We start from the raw sequence: 17,407 nt of genomic DNA on the forward strand, positions 1-17,407 counted from the left end.
ACACTGGCCATCCGTCTGGGAGTTCGTACACTACTCCGCAGTCCTCCCCGATCTCTCCGGTTTGCCATGAGAGTCCTCGGCAGGATGGCAGCAGCAATAGAGGCAGTGCCATTTGCCCAGTTTCACCTCAGGCCTCTTCAACTAGCCATACTCAGATCTTGGACAGGAATCCCTTCTCCCTCGACAGGGAGTTCCGGTTGATGTCGTCAACCAGGAGGTCCCTGCATTGGTGGCTCAGGCCAACCTCGCTTGCATGAGGAAAACCCTTTCTCTCAGGTCAATGGAAGGTCCTGACCACCGATGCAAGCCTGACAGGCTGGGGGGCGGTGCACCTACATCACAGGGCACAAGGCAAGTGGTCACCAAGAGTAGCGACCTTGCCCATCAATATCCTGGAAATCCAGACCATCATCTTGGCACTGAGAGCCCTTTCATCACTTGCTTGCAGCCTCGCACATACGGATACAGTCAGACAATGCCACGGCTGTGGCATATGTGAATCACCAAGGTGGGACCCGCAGCGCCCAGGCGATGAGAGAAGTGGCACATATCCTCCACTAGGCGGAAGACACGAGGTCGGTACTCTCTGCGGTCCACATTCCGGGTGTAGAATACTGGGAAGCCGACTTCCTCAGCAGGCAAGGAATGGACTCGGGGGAGTGGTCTCTCCATCCCAAGATTGTTTACCAGTTCTGTCAACGCTGGGGAACCCCGGATGTGGACCTAATGGCATCCCATCTCAATGCCAAGGTCTCCAATTTCATGGCCAGGACACAAGACCCGCAGTCGCTTGGAGCGGATGCCCTTGTCCAGGACTGGTCCCAGTTCCAACTCCTGTACATTTTTCCACCCATCCCCCTGATCTCCAGGGTCGTGAGGAAGATCAAATAAGAGGGAGTTCCAACCATCCTCATCGTGCCAGATTGGCCCAGACGTACATGGTACGCCGACATCGTTCAACTTACAGCAGACACCCCCTGGCGTCTACCCGACTGTCACGACCTTCTGTCTCAAGGTCCGTTCTACCATCAGAATTCAGGGGATCTCAATTTAACGGCATGGCCCTTGAAACCTGGATTCTAACCCAGGCAGGGTTTTCACCGGAAGTCATTGCGACCATGATCAGGGCAAGGAAGCCAGCCTCCGCCAAGATATATTATCATACGTGGAGAGCTTTCTTTTCCTGGTGCGAATCTCACGGACAAGTCCCACTCCCTTATTCCCTCCCGAAGGTACTAGGTTTTCTTCAATCGCGCCTAGACGCCAAGCTATCCCTAGGCTCGCTTAAGAGTCAGGTGTCAGCACTTTCAGTCCTTTTTCAAAGGCGCATTGCTACCAAACCGCAAGTAAAGACTTTCCTCCAGGGAGTTTTCCGATTGGTTCCCCCCTACAAACGTCCACTGGAAACGTGGGACCTCAATCTGGTCCTGACAGCATTGCAGGCACCACCCTTCGAACCCCTTAAAGAAGTTCCACTCTGCATTCTGTCACAGAAAGTGGTTTTTCTAGTGGCAATCACCTCATTACGCAGAGTGTCAGAATTGTCAGCACTTTCCTGCAGACGGCCTTTCCTAGCCTTTCACCAGGACAAGGTGGTTCTCCGAACGGTACCATCCTTCCTTCCAAAGGTTGTGTCCACCTTCCACCTAAATGAGGAAATCTCGCTGCCATCCCTTTGTCCGGTTCATAGAGTGGAGAAGGCTCTGCATACGCTTGACCTCTTCAGAGCATTGCGGATTTACGTGTCCAGGACTGCACCCTTCCGGAAGTCTGATTCCCTCTTCATTCTTCCGGAAGGTGGTCGCAAGGGACTGCCGGCTTCCAAGGCTACCCTTGCCAGGTGGATCAAGTCCACCATACATGAGGCCTAACGACTTAACTGTTCCCCTCTTCCGGCCGGTATCACGGCACACTACTCGGGCAGTAGGGGCCTCCTGGGTCATTTGGCACCAGGCTTCGGCACAACAAGTGTGTAAGGCGGCCACTTGGACTAGCCTACACATGTTTACGAAACACTACAGTGTTCATACCCAGTCCTCAGCGGATGCGAGCCTGGGTAGACTGGTTCTGCAGGCGGCAGTGCCCCAAATTTAGGGACCTGCTAGCACAATATTCGTCCATTGCTTCCCACCCAGGGACTGCTTTGGGACGTCCCATGGTTCTGTGTCCCCCAATGAGGCGACAGAGTAAAGGAGATTTTTGTGTACTCACAGTAAAATCTCTTTCTCTTAGCCTCTAATTGGGGGACACAGCTCCCACCCTGTTGCCCTTACGGGCCGTTGTTACGGTTGAGTTCTCATATTGTTCTTTGAGCTCGTACATGGTAGCCTTCTTACAGGCATGGTTATGTTATTGCTACGTTCCTCCTAATGCTTTTGCACAAAACTGGAGAAGGCTGACGCTGTCCAGGGGTGTATACTGCAGAGGAGGAGCCATAGTTCATCTTTTTTCAGATTATGCATAGTGTCGCCTCCTAGTGGACAGCAGCATAACACCCATGGTTATGTGTCCCCCAATTAGAGGCTAAGAGAGAGATTTTACTGTGAGTACACAAAAATCTCCTTTTTTTTGGCCGGCTACGAGGTGATGTGAAGTTAGAATAGCAAGCATAATGTTGTTCTGGATTTATCAAATAGCATAAACCACTAATAACAACATTGCTGCATTTTAACACCATCTAACTTAATTTTGCACTGTAAAAGTTGGACAGTATTGATATATTTGCCCATGTATATGTCTAATGGTTTAGATTCCAAATATGTACTCTAGGGGTTAACACTCTTTGGGAGAAATTTGGCTACATGTAGAACAGGGTTTTATATCAAAACAGCATGTAGATTATTGTCCATCATAAACTTTACAGCTCCAAAACAAAAACTGCCTTCCTTCAGTATCAATGGATAACATAAACAAGATAATTTTATTGTGTGCAGGCGATCCAAACATAAGACATTTGGTCATATAATGACCTTCATCAGTCAGACAGATTGCCGTGTGCACAAGGATACAGGGAATATCAAATACTCTGGATAAGCAGAACGTGGTTTATATGACTGAAAGCTCTTTATTTTTGGATTGCCTGCACACAATAAAATTATCTTCTTACACCTTTACCTGGTGCCAGGTTTTCTACAAGATTTACATGCTACTTGGGCATCATCTACAGGCGTGCCGTAATTACTATTTTGGATAACTTAAACAGTCCTTTTCTTCAGTCAGAATGAAACAACATAAATTTGGCAGCATCACAAACCTCAGTATTTCCAGCAGCAGCTCACACTTTTATTAAACGTGTTCACCAAGCAAACACCTCTGCTTGGCTCCAGCACATCCCTCTGAAAATCATCCTAATCCTCAGCTCTGCCTTTATTGATTCTCAACACACTTCACACTGCTGAGCTAACTCAGCTGCTGCAAAATAGGCCTTTAAACCCTGGACTGGATCGACTTTTCCCCCAGCCAGCTTTTTAGTTACTCCAAAAACCCGGGCCCAAAATCTATTCACATTAAACTCTCTCAGTAACCATGTGTTGTTACTGGTACAGCTTATATTACTGACACATATCTACCATCCAGAACCTTACCTCTTGCTTTCCTATAGTACTCTGCTAGGCCAGGTGCCCACGATCTGAAACTAGCAGCACTTTGGACGCAGCACATGTTCGCTGTTCCAAAGCAGTGCCTTCTATTGAACACAGGTAAAAACGCAAGAGAAATTGACTTCAAGTCCGAAAAAAGAAGGGCTGATCTCCGGCACATCAGCTGATGTGATAAAATCAGAAACCTTTATTTGTCAAGCCATATTAAAATAGTGGGAAAGACACTTTGTCAAAATACACAATTGTGATGTTTCAGATTTTGTGTTTTATGGCATGGAAAAATCCCATTCGTAGAGTTGATAGACGTAAAGCTCCTCACTACGAGGTAAGCATTTTGGATTTTGAAATTAAACACTAAGCACCCCAATGGGATGAATTTCAGAAATTATTTATTCTATATCTACTGGTGACAAAGATTTTTTGTGCATTTATGGTTTTTTATTTTTTCTATTGCATATGTCCATTTTCCTTTGCGCAGGTCCGCACTTTTGTGGTTTACGATGCCAACATAACATACACCTGGTGCATAGCAATGCAATTTTGTAATGCTATTCTATGATTGGTCCTTTTTTGTATATATACACATGACTTGTCTTCCTTTGTATCCTATGACTAAGGGCGCTGTTTATCGCGCCTGAAACGCGTCAGGTTTTCCTACTATTTTAATATGGCTTGACACCCCAAATGAAGGTTTCTGATTTGATCATATCAGCTGATCATCCCTTCTTTTTCCATATTGTGGCTGTGCTTACCAGCGGGATCGGCACTCACCTGCATGCATTGAACTCAGCCTCATGTGGAATTGATTGGTAACGGTTGCAAGCTCCCTGACTCTCTCTTGTCTACTAATTTCAAGTCCTCTTTTTTCTCTGAAGACATAATTTGCATACTAAATTTCCCAGAAGAACATTGCACAGCAAATAAGCCTACTTTGGCATGCCAGAGGCAGTATATCGTTGTCTGCAAGAAGAGATCTTACCCCTTAGACCACAGTCCAGAGCCGCTCACCTAGCCAAATCGGATCTCATACGTTGCACTGATGAGGGGCAATACCCCGAAACACCGTGTCTGCAAATTGTGACTGGTAGGACTGCTCCTTCCAGCAGGTGGCGCTATAGAGTTAAAGTCGTCTTCCTCTCTGAAGAGGCAATTTGTATTTTACATTTCCCAGAGGAGCATTGCACGGTGAATAAGCCTCCCTACCTTGGCATGCCAGAGCCGATATGGTTCTCTCCGCAAGGAGAAACATTACCCCTTAAACCACTGTACATAATTTATATGATTCTAATGGTTACTATTGTCAATATTTTTATTATGCTAAAAAGTGAAAAATAAAGCTTTTTTTTTTTTTTTTTGTTTAAATGTGGATTACACATATTGGTGGCCAGTAGGTCAAAGACTTCTGTGGGGCAGCCATGATAACTGAAGTTACTGTGTCTCAATTTGTCTTATACGCTGAACATTTTTAGTTTTCTTGTTTCATTGCTGAATCATGTCATCACAAACACTCTTTACTGGCAGATGATATTGAACAGGAGAAAAACGAGCAAAAGGACACTGAACATCACATGAAAAGCTTGAAGAATGACATGCTGCGCCTGAACATGCTGCTCAGCAAGAAGGCAACCTCTAAGGAACATCTCCTGCAGCATAACCACCTGATGGAGAGCGAGTTCATGCGGTCTCTTCGGGTAAGTGCCAGGAGAAGTACTCTGCTAGGTTAAGAAGCACAATAGAGGCCTAGACTCTTCACTTTTGTGTTTTTTTTTTTGTTTTGTTTTGTTTTGTTTTTGTTTTTTTTTTGTAGGAGGCAGAGAAGGAATCAATAGAAATGCAGGAGAATCTGGATAACGTTCAGGAGGAGAAAGAAAGACTTCTACATAGTCTGGTGGAAACTGAGTGAGTGTGAATGGTGGTAATAAAACCCCAGTAGTATTATATACAGTGTCAGCTTTAACAAAATTTTTTTACTATTCACAGTATATTTTAGCCCCCTTAGGGAACTATAACCTGCGATCATCTGATCGCTTGTGCTATATACAACAATACCACAGTATTACATGTTTTAAAAATTACTGTTTCATTTGAAACCCAGCTCCGTAATGACAAGCATGGAGGACTTCAACAGACCCCCTGGCTGGTACAACAACCCATTAGTGTCCCAAGATTATGTCACAGACGTGCCGGTGGCATATAGAATGATGTGCCCCCCCGCCTGAGCACTGCTGATGCCGCTGTCAGAGATAGGAGAAAATAATGGAATAATGAACTCAGGAAAAAACAGGTCTCCTCAGACTAACATGCCAATTTTGACATGCTGTACACAATGCGATGGATTTGGCAAAAAGCTTTGATATGTACGTATTGGGAATCTGTCAACAGGTTTTTGCTTTGTAATCTGAGAGCACAATGATGTAGTGGAAGAGATCCTGATTACAGTGATGTGTCACTTATTAGACACTGTTTTGACAATTCAATAAAATCCGTGTTTTATCAGCAAGAGATTATCACTCATGCCTCCTGGTACAACCCCGCCCACACCACTGATTATTGGCTTTCTATCAATATACAGTGTTTACAGAATGCGGCCAAATTATTGGTGTGGGTGGGCTTATATAAGGCTCAACATTCCGTAATCTGCAGCTGAGAAAACTGCTTCTATCACAAGTAAACAAAGTAGTACATCACTGGAATCGAGGTCTCATTCCTTACATCATGCTGCTGTCAGATCACATTGAAAAACCTGCTGACAGATTTGCTTTAAAGGGAATCTGTCAGCATGAAAATGCAGTTCAAACTGCCAGCATAATATTATACAGTAGGAGGCACTGAGAGATTGATATAGTTTAGTGACAAATGATCCAGTATAATGTATGTTTTCAACCATTTAACCCTCTGCTCTCTCTGGGATTTTATCAAAGGCTGGCGAAAAATGGGTCGATTCTGCGCTGCCAGTGGATGAACAGGAGTCAGAGATTCAGGAATGCGGTTTATTTGTTTGGGATTTGTCTGGGATTTTTGGTCCAGTGGGCGGTCCGATCAGTGATTGACAGCTACAGTTGTGCTCAAAAGTTTACATACCCTGGCCGAATTTTTGCTTTCTTGACCTTTTTTCAAAGAATATAAATGATAACACCAAAACTTTTTCTCCACTCATGGTTAGTGATTGGGTGAATCCATTTATGGTCGAACTACTGTGTTTTCTCTCTTTAAATCATAATGACAACCCAAAACATCCAAATGACCCTGATGAAAAGTTCACATACCCCATTTCTTAATACCGTGTATTGCCCCCTCTAACATCAATGACAGCTTGAAGTCTTTTGTGGTAGTTGTGGGATGAGGGTCTCTATTTTCTCAGACGGTAAAGCTGCCCACTCTTCTTGGCAAAAAGCCTCCAGTTCCTGTAAATTCCTGGGCTGTCTAGCGAGAACTGCGCGCTTGATATTTAAAAAGAGAAAACACTCGCAGATATGCCCCCATTAGACCTCTCCTATAAGATAAAAGAATACATTCAGGAAACATCCTTACCTATGTTGAGTAGTTCAGCTCTGAAAGCTTTAGAGGAGGAGATTAATAGAGGAGATCGATTTGGCAATACGGTCCTCTCCGTCGGGTAAATGCCCTGGTCCAGACGGATTCACACCGGCGTTTTATAAAAACTTTAGGGAACAACTCTCTCCAATAATGGCAAAAACTTTCAATGCTATTGATGAAAGTACTGGATTTGTTCCCCAGTCTCTAGAGGCACACATTAGTGTGCTCCCTAAGCCAGGTAAAGACCCTTCAATAATTGCCAACTTTAGGCCGATTTCTCTCTTAAACATGGACATTAAATTATTTTCAAAAATCTTAGCTGAGAGGCTAGCCCCTTTACTTCCTTCCCGAGTCAATAATGATCAGGTGGGATTCGTCAAAGGACGAGAAGCCCGGGATAATACTATTAAGACATTACTTATCATCTCCAAGGCAAAAACTAGCTCCACACCACTAGGTCTTTTATCTGTAGATGCAGAAAAGGCTTTCGATAGAGTCCATTGGGGGTTTATGGAGGAAGTCTTGAGACAGATGGGTCTAGGTCCTCACTTTCTACAGAAAATCTTAGCCTTATATAATGGTCCAACAGCGCGGGTTAGAATAAATGGTTCATTATCCAGCCCATTTAAGATCAACAATGGAACCAGACAGGGCTGCCCACTTTCTCCATTACTTTACGTAGTGGTAATGGAACACCTAACTAACGCTATCAGAAATAATATCAATATTCATGGATACACGATAGGACCTAACTCTTATAAAACAGCTCTGTATGCAGATGATTTACTCCTTTATATCTTACAACCACAAATATTGTTTCCAATGATTTTAAAAGAATTTGATAGGTTCGGATCACTTAGTAATTTTAAAGTCAATTATTCCAAATCAGAAGCCTTAAATATATCATTTTCTCAGAATGAGGTCCTTCAAATCATGAATAAATTTCCATTTAAATGGCAAGGAGAGTCATTGAAATATCTAGGGGTCGTGGTCCCCTCTGATCCTAAAAAATTGTTCGAGCTTAACTATCAAGCTTTATTAAGCAGAACATACAGAGACCTAGCGAATTATAGTAAATTTCAACTATCCTGGTTTGGAAGGATGAATGCTATAAAAATGGACGTTTCACCCCGTTTCTTATACATATTCCAAACTATACCAATTTCCCCCCCTCATAGTTTATGTAAATTACAATCAACTTTAACCAATTCATATGGGGTAAACTCAAACCTCGCATAAGCATACAGACCCTTTCTCGACCTAAATCTATAGGTGGTGCTGGTCTTCCCAATTTTAAGAGGTATTTTCAGGCTACTACATTACTTAGGATTCTAGACTGGCACTTTCGGGCTGATGCTAAACAATGGGTGGGGGTGGAACAGGAGGGTTTAGATGTCCCTTTAAGGCATCTGCCGTGGTGTTCTGGGGAGTCATTGACTATTGTCAATTGTAATTTAACTAGAGACACACCTAAAATATGGCACACTCTGAAAAACAATGATGTAAGTGGGCTAATATTCCTATCTGGGAACCCCTTCTTTCTCAATCCATCCTTTCTCCCTGGATACTTGCGTGGATCTTTTCTCGGTCGGAGGGCACTGGAGGATACCCGATTGTTTCAGGTGCTAGAAAATGGGGAGTTGCCTTCTTTTGTCTCTATACAGGCTCAGTTTCCAAATGAGAAAATTAGGTGGTTTGAGTACTTGCAATTACAATCCTTCCTAGGGACACATAATTTTGATAAAATTTAGATTTCAAACTTCACCTTTTTTGAGAAATTGTTCGTAGAGGAAAATAAGCCTCCACATGCTATATCTGTGATTTATGGGAGATTAAGCAGAGAGGGTGAAGCGGAGAAGTTAACATTTCAGCAGGCGTGTGAGAGAGACTTGGGGATAAGCTTGTCTCCTGAGGAATGGGAAAGGGGGTTTCTCTTCACTCTTAAACTTGTTAGCGCTGGGATTGCACAAGAGAAGAACTATAAAATACTTATGAGATGGTATCATTAACCTTCTAAACTACATGCAATATATCCAGCAGTTTCAGGGGCTTGTTGGAGATGCGAGAGGGAGGTGGGCTCTATGATTCACATTTGGCGGGAATGTTCTAAGATCAAGCCATTCTGGGAGAAGGTTTTCGACAATTATCAACGAATCACGGGAAACTGTGTAGCAAGGTCCCCTCAAATAGCTCTTCTGTCAATCTTACCTTCTTCAATAGGGACTCAGAAGAGAGATATTCTTCGGTTTTGTCTAACAGCAGCACGAATGGTAATCCCGCGGTTTTGGAAACTTACAAACCCCCCTGACATATTAGACTGGTATAAGGAAATGGTCAATCTGTGTAGAATGGAGGAGCTGTCTGCAGACTGCAATGGTACAAACGATAAATTTACAAGGATGTGGAGTGGATGGATTTTGTTTCAGGACTTAGCCGATTTCCATAATTTGTTCCACTGACTTTTTCAGTTACATAGGAATTTGCACATTAATATATATATGATTTTAAGGCCCTCTTTATCCATAACCCCTTCCCCCCCCTCTTCCTCTGCATAATATAGAGGATACTTCCTCTCTTGAATACCTTGTTGGCGTTCGCCATATGGCTACTGTTATTGTCTACCATGGTATGTTTGACTTACTGATAGAAGGTTGTATTCTCATTTTTGAATACTAATGTGAGGTAGCGCTGTCATTTACTTGGGGAATTCTCGCTTGGCAGCGAACAAAACACATCCGGCACGGGTTTTCCATCAAACATAGCAGTCCATGCGGTTTATTATGCAGCATAAACCGATAGAAGCAATCAACAAAACTTCACATAAACAGCAGAGCGTCCATTATAGTTTCCCTCTGTAAACCCAGTGTTCACACAGGTTGCTCAATGTCCAGCATACAGGCTCTCTTAGCCTCATTTATCTCACCCACGTCAGGGTCTCCACATGGTTCCGTCACTCATGCTGCAGACGTCCATATCCTTCCAGGGAACTTTCAGGCTCTGGCAGCCATTACACACAGCCACACACAGGCTGTTAGCCAGGAGACACTCCTGCACACGGGACCTTCCGCTCTGGACCAACCAGGTCCCTGCATTCACCCCTTGTGACTCACCCTGGCTACATTATATCGCTCATAGCCACGCCCACTGGGTCACATGACTCTGACCTCATCACAGGTCCTTCAGGCATTTTCACACTCTTTACAACCGTGCTTTAAACACACACCCTGGGTGGGTTTGTAGGTAACCAGGCCCCCCAACTCTCTAGTTACCTGGAGATTTTTCCCTCACTTATTAACGCAGCACCTCAGCAATGTCCTTGCTGATCACACATGCACAAGTCTCCATCTCAAAGCCACCCACTTTGAGATGCACAACGGCCACTCAATACTCCATTCATCCTTTCCCTTGGGACCTGCACACAGCGCCCCCTAGCGGACACAGTGATTACTACACCACACTAGATATTTTCTATGATTCTATAGATTATCTGTTTGCATATAATATATTCTTTGTTTGTAAAATGCTTAATAAAATAGATTGAACATAAAAAGAGAAAACACAGTAGTTTGACAATAAATGGCTTCACCCAACCACTAACCATGAGTGGAGAAAAAGTTTTGGTGTTATCATTCATATTCTCAGAAAAAAGGCCAAGAAAGCAAAAATTCTGCCGGGGTATGTACACTTTTGAGCACAACCTGTAGCTCTGTATGCGCTCTTATACAAAGAAAGCTATCTCTGTATAGTGCAAATGATCACGTGATCAAGTCCCTAAGGGGGACTAAAAACAAAAAATTAAAATAAAAAAAAATAGGAAAAAATTTGAATTACACTTTTCACCCATTACAAAACAGCGATTTAAAAAATAACGTATTTGGTATCATGTGTAAAATATTCCCATTAATATAAATAATTACTGAAATTATATGTTAAACACTGGAAAAAAAATTGAAATGCCATCATAGACACTTTTCAGGCACCTCACTTCCCCCCCAAAATGCAATAAAGAGCAATCAAAACATAAGTACACCAAAAATATCTCTAAAAGTTACATGCTTCATAAAATGGCAATGCTAACATTTTTTTTTTATTTTTTACAAATGTTTTAAAACCTTTTCACAACTACAATGTGAATAAAGCTGACCAATTTAGATGTTGGCGTAATTGTACCAGCTACAGGTCATTCTGACCACTCAATTACTGTCGTAAAAGCAAATTCCCCAAAAGATGGTATGGTAAAACGAATAGTGTAATTCAATGCTACATCCCCAGCTGTCTTATGGTTATTTCAACAGGACATTAAAAACGGCTATGGCTCTCAGAACAAGGAAAGAAAAAAAAAGAAAAATTCACTAGTCGTTAAGGGGTAAAATCAGCATTGTGTTTCAGTTTCCACATGGAATTTTTTACTTTTTAATTTTTTTTTGCTGAATTTGGTTGATATTTCATTTCTGCTATTGTAATTTGCTGCAAATTTTACATCTGTAGCTCAAAACGCAAACTGTCAGGTGGGGGTCCGGGAGTGAGACCGCCACGTATGCTAAAATTGAAAAGGCAGACGCCTTTCATTTTAACAATCGATATAGCCTATTTTTGAGTTCCACCTTTTGCACTTTGATATCATTTTTCTGCCTACAGATCTCTCCGTTGATGTCTTTTAGAGTGTTAGAGTGCGAGAGAGCCAGGCTAGATTATACAAAATGGAATACACAATACATTTGGAAGGAGTTGGGGGGGGGGAAAAAAACAAATATTATGGTTATTTTTCCTCATGTGGATTTCTGCAATTTTAACAGACACCAAATAATGCTTTGGGAAAAGAAAATTCAATTGGCAAAGGAGATGCGCAATGCAGTGGATTCTGAAACTGGCCAAGGAGAGATCAAAGCCATGAAAGCAGAGATCCACCGCATGCAGGTACAGAGAATGCAAGGAAAACTTGAAAATATATAGTCTAGCCACATCCTGCCCTCTAGATGCTCCTGTAGGGTTGAATACAGTGGGCCACAGGCTGCACCATGCGGCCAGGGTTCTGATCACTGTTAATTGCATGGTTAGGAAGCAGGTAGCGCTGAATATAATGGTGGCGGATGGAGATGCCAAATCCTCCTTCCACCGTTCAGCATGTGCGACTAACACAGCAGATGTGATTACGTCAACCCATCGGCTCTGCTGTATGGAGCCTCAGTGCACAGAGCAAAAACTGGAGCAGAGCACCGAGGAAACAGGAGCAACGCAAGGATATTTATATAGGGGGCTGTGTGTAAGCTCAAATTGTATATAATGTTTATATACCTTATATAGGGGCTCATACAGTATATATGGGAGGCTCTGTTTGGGCTAATACTGTTTGTAGGGACTGCTGTATGGGGGGTTCACTGTATATAGACAGTCTGTGTGGGGGCTCATACTGCATACTGGGGACTCTGTGGCTGATTAAATTATATAATTTGCTGCTATAAGGACCATCATATTTTGTGGGGGACTGTGGAGGATCATACTCTGTTGGGGGCAGTGAAGACTATCATACCAATTGCAGGGGACTGTGAGATTCATCATACTGTGTGGGGATTTGTGGGGCCATCATGCTATATTTGAGATCTGTGGGGGCATCATACTGTGTGTGCGGCTATGTGGGCATCATACTGTGAGGGAGACTATGGGGACATCATATTGTGTGGGGGCTGTGTACATTATACTATGTTGGGGCATCATATTGTATGGGGGAGCTGTGTGGACATTATATTATGTGGGGGCATCATATTGTATGAGGGAGCTGTGTGGACATTATACTATAGAATCATAGAATCGTAGAGTTGGAAGGGACCTGGGCCATCTGGTCCAACCCCCTGCTCAAAGCAGGATTCGCTAAATCATCCCAGTCAGATGTCTGTCCAGCCTCTGTTTGAAGACTTCCATTGAAGGAGAACTCACCACTTCTCGTGACAGCCTATTCCACTCATTGATCACTCTAACTGTCAAAAAGTTTTTTCTAATATCTAATCTGTGTCTCCTCCCATTCAGTTTCATCCCATTGCTTCTAGTCTTTCCTTGTGCAAATGAGAATAAAGTTGATCCTTCTACAATGTGACAGCCCTTTAGATATTTGTAGACAGCAATTAAGTCTCCTCTCAGTCTTCTCTTTTGCAAACTAAACATTCCCAAATCCTGCAACCTTTCCTCATAAGACAGGGTTTGCAGACCGGTCACCATTCTGGTCGCTCTTTTCTGAACTTGCTCCAGTTTGTTGATGTCTTTTTTAAAATGTGGTGCCCAAAACTGGACACAATATTCCAGATGAGGTCTGACCAAAGAGGAGTAGAGGGAAATAATGACTTCACGTGATCTAGACTGTATGCTTCTGTTAATACATCCTAGAACTGCATTTGCCTTTTTTGCTGCTGCATCACACTGTTGACTCATATTCAGTCTGTGATCTATTAGTATACCCAAGTCTTTTTCACATGTGCTGTCACTTATGGGGGCATCATATTGTATGGGGGATCTGTGTGGACATTATACTATGTGGGGGCATCATATTGTATGGAGGAGCTATGAGAACATTATATTATGTGGGGGCATCATATTGTATGGGGGATCTGTGTGGGCATTGTACTATGTGGGGGCATCATATTGTATGGGGGAGGTATGTGGTCATTATATTATGTGGGGGTATCATATTGTGTGTGAGGGCTGTGTGGACATTATACTATGAGGGAGCTGTGTGGACATTATAGTATGTGGGGGCATCATATTGTATGGGGGATCTGTGTGGGCATTATACTATGTGGGGGCATCATATTGTATGGGGGAGGTATGTGGTCATTATGTGGGGGCATCATATTTGGGTTTGCTGTGTGGACATTATACTATGTGGGGGCATCATATTGAGTTGGGAGCTGTTGATCAAGTTACGAGGGCTGAACAGAATGAGAATAATTTCTAAAATAAAAAAACAAAATAGTGAACTACATGGTTGTTACTGCTACTGGTAAGAATACTGGTTACAATAAGCCCTGCCGTAACATGTATTAGCAGCAGCTAGTGAGCATACTTAATTCTGCTCAATATTAAGAGATACAATTAATATTAATAGAACATAATATAATTAATATGTTAATGATATTATTGAGCAGAATTAATTTCAGTCTATATTGATTTGGCCCTCATCGTCTCTTACGTGTGTGGCTCCTTGGGAAGATGAATTGCCTAGCCCTGATAGATTGTATAATAACTTGCGGATAAGGATATGAATTATACACATATGATGGTTCAGTCACTTAAACGGAAGAAGCCGACTCATAAAGACTGGCGTTTTGCATGGCAGTTTTGATCCAGGGTGACGCTACTAAACCTTTACTTTGCCTGTAGGTTCGATATGCACAGCTGATTAAACAGCAAGAGAAAATGATCCGGGACATGGAAGCCGTGGTTTCCAGAAGAGAAACAATCATGATGCGGGGTAAAACTCAGACTGAGAAGGACAAGAAACATCTGACTGCAAATGATTTTCATGGGAAACTACATGAGCTAAGGAAAAAAATCAAGGAAATTCTGATGGTAAGAAAATACTGCAAGTGTTAAAGCTCCACTCCTGCTGTCTTCTGCTGTTACTGGCACCACTCTGGTCTCATGCCGCCATCTTGTTACTGCAACTTCTTACTGGCTGGAAGTCAGCGGTAACAGTCACCAGCTCTCAGTGTAAGTTTATGGGAGCTTGGGTCCGGCCTCGTTCTGGTTCTCATAGACTAGCATCGAGAAGTGACCCCGGCTTCTCCAGCAAATAGTGGAGGAATCTGGCAAGTCACCAACAGAAGAAGACAACCAGACTGCTTGGTCACACGGCAGAACTTAGAAGGGAACGGGCACTATTTGTCTTTTGAAGAGGAAATTTTGATGGAATATATTGCTCACACCCTATCACCTATACACGGAGATCCACTGGGGTGCCAAAACAGCTGCCTAATGTCCCCAAAAAATAAATGGATGTATAACAACAAACATAGTACTGTATATACTCGCGTATAAGCCGAGATTTTTAGCCCATTTTTTTGGGCTGAAAGTCCCCCTCTCGGCTTATATGCAAGTCATATACGCCAGGGGGTCGGTGGGGGGGAGTGGAGGTGTCAGATCATACTTACCCCCGTGGCGCGTCTCTGCAGCCCACCTTCTTCTCCTACGCCATCCTTCAGCGGTCACGTGGTACCGCTTATTAAAGTCATGAATATGCGCATATTCATGACTTTAATGAGCGGTACCACGTGACTGCTGAAGGAAGAGCTGCCGGAGACAGCAGATGCAGAGATCGCGCCAGGAGGGGGTAAGTATATGCAATTTTCACCTGTCCCCGGTCCATCGCTGCGCGCCCCTCTGTCCTCCGCATCGTCTGTCAGTGACGTTCAGGCAGCAGAGGGCGCGATGACGTGGTTAGTGCGTGCCCTCTGCTACCTGAACGTCACTGACAGAGGACCCAGAAGACAGAGGGGAGTGTAGCGATGGACCGGGGACAGGTGAATATAGCAGGTGTCGGGGACTGAGCCAGCGGTGACACCGGACGCAGGCATCTGGCCCCCAGCATCAAGAGGTGAGTATGCCATTTTTTTTTTTTTTTTTTTATTTGCAGCGGCAGCATATGGGGCATGATCTATGGAGCATCTTATGGGGCCATAACCTTTATGGAGCATCTTATGGGGCCATAACCTTTATGGAGCATCATCTATGGAGCCATAACCTTTATGGAGCATCATCTATGGAGCCATAACCTTTATGGAGCATCATCTATGGAGCCATAACCTTTATGGAGCATCATCTATGGAGCCATAACCTTTATGGAGCATCATCTATGGAGCCATAACCTTTATGGAGCATCATCTATGGAGCCATAACCTTTATGGAGCATCATCTATGGAGCCATAACCTTTATGGAGCATCATCTATGGAGCCATAACCTTTATGGAGCATCATCTATGGAGCCATAACCTTTATGGAGCATCATCTATGGAGCCATAACCTTTATGGAGCAGCAACTATGGAGCCATAACCTTTATGGAGCAGCATCTATGGAGCCATAACCTTTATGGAGCAGCATCTATGGAGCCATAACCTTTATGGAGCAGCATCTAGGGAGCCATAACCTTTATGGAGCATCATCTATGGAGCATCATCTATGGAGCCATAACCTTTATGGAGCATCATCTATGGAGCCATAACCTTTATGGAGCCGTTATTAACCTTTGTGCAGCATTATATGGGGTGTATTTTGTATGGAGCATCTTATGGGGCCATCGTGAACTGTATGGAGCATTATATGGGGCTCCTGATTCAATATGGATATTCAAAAAAATTTAACCTACTGATTTCTCAATTAATTTTACTTTTATTGGTATCTATTTTTATTTTTGAAATTTACCAGTAGCTGCTGCATTTTCCACCCTAGGCTTATACGCGAGTCAATAAGTTTCCCATTTTTTGTGTGAAAATTAGGGGGGTCGGCTTATACTCGGGTCTGCTTATACACGAGTAAATACGGTAGTCATATGGGAAAGGTCAATCAGTAACTATTTCGTCTACTATGACTGTTTTACCCCCTTCATGACATGGCGATTTTCTGTTTTAGTTTTTTGCCTCCCCTTCTTCCAAGAGACATCATTTTTTTTTCCATCAGTATGGCCGTGTGACAACTTGTTTTTTTTGCAGTACGAGTTGTACTTTTCAAGGGCACCGTTCATTCTACCACATAGTGTACTGGAAAAATTTCAAGTGCCAATTTAAGAGTGCAATTCCACTATTGTTTTGAGGTTTTTCATTTACTATGTTCACTATATGGTAAAGCTGAATATGATTCTCCAGGTCAGTACGAGTACACTGAAAGCAAACATGTATAGTTTTTTGGTTTATTTAACCCTTTTGTTACATTGGATGTACTATTAGGTCCATGTGACCTGGGACATAAGTACCATGGACGGAATAGTACGTCATAGCCGATCAGCGGCGCTCACGGGGGGAGCGCCGCTGATCACGGCCGGGTGTCAGCTGAATATCACAGCTGACACCCGGCACTATGTGCCAGGAGTGGTCATGGACCGCTCCTGGCACATTAACCCCTGGCACACTGCGATCAAACATGATCGCAGTGTACCGGGGGCATAGGGAAGAATCTCACAGGGAGGGGGCTCCCTGCGTGCTTCCCTGAGCCCCTCGGAACAACGCAATGTGCCCACGTTGTTCCAAGAGCCTCCTCACTGCAGGCCCCCAGATCCAAGATGGCCGTG

General features: G+C 43.4%; 1 protein-coding gene across 5 annotated transcripts in view; it reads left to right on the forward strand.

Moving 5' to 3' along the window:
• Positions 1-17,407, forward strand: part of CCDC40 (coiled-coil domain 40 molecular ruler complex subunit) — a 71,192-nt gene that overhangs the window by 46,938 nt on the left and 6,847 nt on the right. For 4 of the 5 annotated variants that reach the window (XM_073588075.1, XM_073588074.1, XM_073588076.1 and 1 more), the window contains exons 14-17: positions 5,121-5,290; positions 5,407-5,498; positions 11,933-12,053; positions 14,508-14,696. In XM_073588075.1, the coding sequence (XP_073444176.1) occupies positions 5,121-5,290; positions 5,407-5,498; positions 11,933-12,053; positions 14,508-14,696 (572 nt within the window). The remainder of the gene's footprint in view (positions 1-5,120; positions 5,291-5,406; positions 5,499-11,932; positions 12,054-14,507; positions 14,697-17,407) is intronic. The other variant, XM_073588078.1, reaches the window with a different exon arrangement.

The sequence above is a fragment of the Dendrobates tinctorius genome, unplaced genomic scaffold (genome assembly GCF_039654945.1).
Source record: "Dendrobates tinctorius isolate UK_male_01 unplaced genomic scaffold, ASM3965494v1 ptg000103l, whole genome shotgun sequence".
NCBI classification, from domain to species: Eukaryota; Metazoa; Chordata; class Amphibia; order Anura; family Dendrobatidae; genus Dendrobates; species Dendrobates tinctorius.